We start from the raw sequence: 4,405 nt of genomic DNA on the forward strand, positions 1-4,405 counted from the left end.
ATATATATATATATATATATATATATATATATATATATGATAGCATTTTACTCAGTTGACCAAAGATGGCTCGGTGGTTAAGAGCAGTGGCTGCTTGCTCTTCCAGAGGTCCTGAGTTTAACTCCCAGCAACCACATGGTGGCTCACAACCATCTGTAATGGGATCCGATGCCCTCTTCTGATGTGTCTGAAGATAGCTACAGTATACTTATATAATGAAACAAATTTTTTTTTTTAAAACGTGTAGAAAGTGCAGGCAGTTATGGTGGCACACACCTGCAATTTCTGCACCCTGAGAGTGGAGCACTTGGAAGCTGTCCTGGACTCCATGATAAAACTCTGTCCTTGAAAAAGAAAGGTGTTTATTGTTACACAGGTGAAAAAAAGTAGACATTATTATTGACATGGGTTTGTGGACTTCGTGCCTTAGAGCTAGAGAATGTTCTCTTCAGTTGAACCCCACTTTTTTTTACCTTTCTATGAAGAAATGAAAAAATACCTAACAAAAAAGCAACCTAAGAAAGAAGGCCTTACTTCATCTCAGTTTGTCCCACTGTAGTGGGAAGGTCACAGAGGCAGGAATGTGAGGTCACATTGCAGCCACAGCCAGGAAGCCACAAGCAAGAGCAGTGCTGGTGCTCAGGGCACTTGCTTATAACGCGGCCCAGGACTGCAGCCCAGGGTTGGTGCTGTGCATGATTTGTGTGGGTCTCCCTCATGGGTGTTGGCTCTTCAGTAATGGCAGGGTTAACCATCACATTGGATCACAGTCACTGCATCTAAAGAAACTTAGAAACACAGGGGAGTATATCTTTTTTTGTTTTGATTTTTAAAAATCAATTTTATTTTTAATCATGTGTATGTAGGGGGAGGGGTTTACCAAACACATGAAAATAAGTAGGCAATTTTTCAGTAGCTAGTTCTTTCCTGCTTTCTGAAAAGATTTCTTTGTATTTCCTGTGTATGAATCCTTGCCTGCGTGTATATATGTGTAACCTGTGTGTCTGGTACCAGCTAATCCACAAGAGGGCATTAGGTCCTCTGGGACTGGTGCAGGAGCTGCCAGTGCTCCTAACCACGGAGCCATCTTCCCAGCCTGGGATGCCTTCTGCATCTGAGAGCCAGTGCTGGGTCTCATTAGAAACCATTGGTAATGAAACTGACAGACATTGTTAGTAAGAGTTTAGCCACTGTTGATCACCAGACTTCAAGTCAGTCCCTCTGAGGAGGGACTGGGACCCGTGACATAAGGGAGAGTCTGAAAAGCTACTGACTTTGACTTGTAGTGATTACACCAAAAGTTGCTGACTACATATGGGCAGGCTGTGCATAAAGTATAGAAAGATCATTCACTATAGCCATAAAGTATATCCAGGGACAGTTTTATGGACAAGACACACCTCTGTTAATATTGCTCTTTAACATAGGCCCTCTTTGCCAGTCTATATATCTAAAAAAATAAAGCTTCAAGAATAACTTTTTATTCAGATTTTAGAGCAAACTTACACAGTAATGTTGATAAGAGTGGAAGCCATTATATTTTATTTTTTTTACAGTACAGTATGGTACCTGAATTAAGTAAAGCCAAGAGTTGTTTTTTTTTTTTTTAATTAACTAATACAATTAAATTTTTATTGGATATTTTCTTTATTTATATTTCAAATGTTACCCCCTCTCCCAGTTTCTCCTCAGGAAACCCCCTACCCCATCCCCGCTCTCCCTGCCTCTATGAGGGTGTTCACCCACCCACCCACCCACTCCTGCCTTCCTACCCCGGCATTCCCCTACACTGGAGCATCGAACAACCTCAGACCCAAGGGCCTCTCCTCCCACTGATGTCCCAACAGGATCATCATCTGCCACATATGTGGCTAGCATCATGGGTCGATCCATGTGTATTCTTTGGTTGGTGGTCCAGTCCCTGGGAGCTCTGGGGGCTCTGGCCTGTTGACACTGTTGCTCCCCCCATAAGACTACAAAGCCCCTCAGCTCCTTTAGTCTCTTCTCCAACCCCTTCATTGGGGACCCCACGCTCAGCCCAATGGTTGGCTGTGAGCTTCCTCCTCTGTATTTTGGAAGAGTCTCTCAGGAGACAGCCCTATCAGGCTCCTGTCAGCAAGTATTTCCCGGCATCCACAATAGCGTCAGGGTTTGGCGACTATATGGGATGGATCACCAGGTGGGGCAGTCTCTGGATGGCCTTCCCTTCAGTCTCTGCTTCACACTTTGTCTCCATATTTCCTCCTGTGAGTATTTTGTTCCCCATTCTAAGAAGTGAAGCATCCACACTTTGGTCTTCCTTCTTCTGAGAAAGCCAGGATTTTTATATAGGTAGATCTGTAGGTGGATAGGGGCTTAGGTTTGTATATGGGTGCAGAGAAGCAAAATACATTTCTCTTTCCTATTTTAATTGGCTGGCCCTAGATAGAGTTCCAATACTCTGTTAATCCAATTGGCATATTTTGTTTTGTGTTTCATTTTGTTTTGGGGCTCGGGTGCATAGCTGTTGGAAAGTGTGCTTACCTTTATCATGACTGAAGCCCTGGCTTCTATAACTAGTCACAAAACCCTAGTGTGGGAGGAGTGGGTAAGGAGAGTTAAAATTCTCAGTCTTTCTTGGCCATCCGGCAAGTTTGAGAGCAGCTTGAACTACATGAAAACCCTGCTTCGGGAAAACAAGAACACACCTCAGGCGTGCTAGGCAGATGCTCTAGAGCGGTATCTCCTCCATTTAAGGTTTTCTTTTTCCTTCTTTAGCATCTTGTTTAATATTAGCATTAAAGAACTTGCAGAGTTCAGTGGTTCTTGGATGGAGCCTGTGCTGCGCCATCATTGTGCTGGGGCAAGCAGCTGATGGCCAATGTCACTGCCCATCTTCCCGTGTCCTCCTCCACAGGGCCCGACACTATATCCACATCCCGGTGCACTTCAGACCCGAGGCAGTGGGCAGATTTGAAGCTTTACTAGTGATCCAGACAGATGAAGGCAAGAGTATTGCTGTTCGACTGATCGGCGAATCCCTGGGAAAAAGTTAACTAGAATACATGTTGTATAAATGACCTGCTTATATTTTGGCAATCTCATTTTTCTACACCAAAATTATGCTGTTGTATATATTTTGTATGATAAATTCAATGTGTATAAATTATAGATTTGTTTTATAAAGAATTTATTTCTGAAGCCCTCACTAAATATCATGTATCTAGATCACAGTATTAACATTTACAGGGGAGAAGTTCTATTTTTACATTGATTATGACATTCTGAATAAACGTGGCATATGTTTTGATATGGTGTATTTACAAATAAAGTTGATATTTAACTTGAACTTGTCCTTTTTATATTTTATAATGTGATGCCACATTATAAAAATGAGAATATTGCTTTATCCTCCTAATTATTCCCAAGAAGAGGTCTTTTCTGGTTTCTTCTGTGTTACCCAGCCTCTGTCTGTAGCTGGCTGTTGAGATAGTCTTCCTAGTCTGTGTAGAGATGGCGGGAAAGCTTGCTTGTTTCCTGGATCCAGTTTGGACATGACCTTTGCAGTCATGTGCTTGCCATAGGATAAGGCGAATTCTGTGGCATTCACAGGGGGTGGGAAGAGGTTGGGAGGGGTTAAGGACCAGGGCGTGGGAGGTCAGGAAGGCAGTGTGCCACCCAGTAGGTGAAGGTGAGTGACTGCTTTCTGCCTAGTCACTGGGGCATCCCCTGAGCATGGTCACAGGCCTAACCAGCAGCCTTCTGGAAAGTGGTACAGCCCACAGCATAGGTGTTGCTGCTGTTGTGGTCCTGGGATCTTGGCTAGGTTGCATTTTTAAGCTTGGATAGTTTCCCAGACAGCTTATACACAAGAACAGTTAAAAGGCATGATTGTGAATCTGATAGAAAAATTGAATCTCTGCTTTTGCATTCTCATTTTTCTCTTGCTTAGAGATGAGATTTGCAAAGCCAGATATGGTAACTCATGCCTGTAATGCTGGCACAGAGAACCTGAAGCAAGAGAGTGAGAGGCCAATCTGGGATGAGTGAGAGCCGGTGAAAGAGAAGAAAGGTTAGAGGGGAGGGGGGTTTGGAAAACTTGTTTTTGTTTTGTTTTGTTTTTTTGAGGGAGTGTCTCTAGAACTCACTGTGTAGACCAGGCTGGCCTGGAATTCATGGAGATCCACCTGCCTCCGCCTCCCAAGTGCTGGGATTAAGGGCATGTACTGCCACACTTGGGTCTCTGCAAGGAGTTTTCAACAAGTTAAGCGGGTAGTGCTCTTCCTGATCCAGCTCATTGTAGATTTTATGTTACAGAGGTGACATTTGTGTGGGCATTTGACCACATTCGGCTTTAGAGATGCTAAGAATAGTGCATGTTTTATAATGTTTCCCTGGTCCTTCATTTCTTTTTTTTTTTTTTTTT

The 4,405-nt window shown here is 43.2% G+C and overlaps 1 protein-coding gene across 1 annotated transcript in view; it reads left to right on the top strand.

Annotated features, from left to right (window-relative positions):
* Cep192 (centrosomal protein 192) overlaps positions 1 to 3,328 on the top strand; it is a 92,171-nt gene extending 88,843 nt beyond the window's left edge. The window contains exon 45 of the mRNA XM_029546817.1: positions 2,897 to 3,328. Within this exon, the coding sequence (XP_029402677.1) occupies positions 2,897 to 3,035 (139 nt within the window). The 3' untranslated portion in view covers positions 3,036 to 3,328. The remainder of the gene's footprint in view (positions 1 to 2,896) is intronic.
* Positions 3,329 to 4,405: the final 1,077 nt, after the last annotated feature.

This window comes from Mus pahari, chromosome 15 (genome assembly GCF_900095145.1).
Source record: "Mus pahari chromosome 15, PAHARI_EIJ_v1.1, whole genome shotgun sequence".
Classification (NCBI taxonomy): domain Eukaryota; kingdom Metazoa; phylum Chordata; class Mammalia; order Rodentia; family Muridae; genus Mus; species Mus pahari.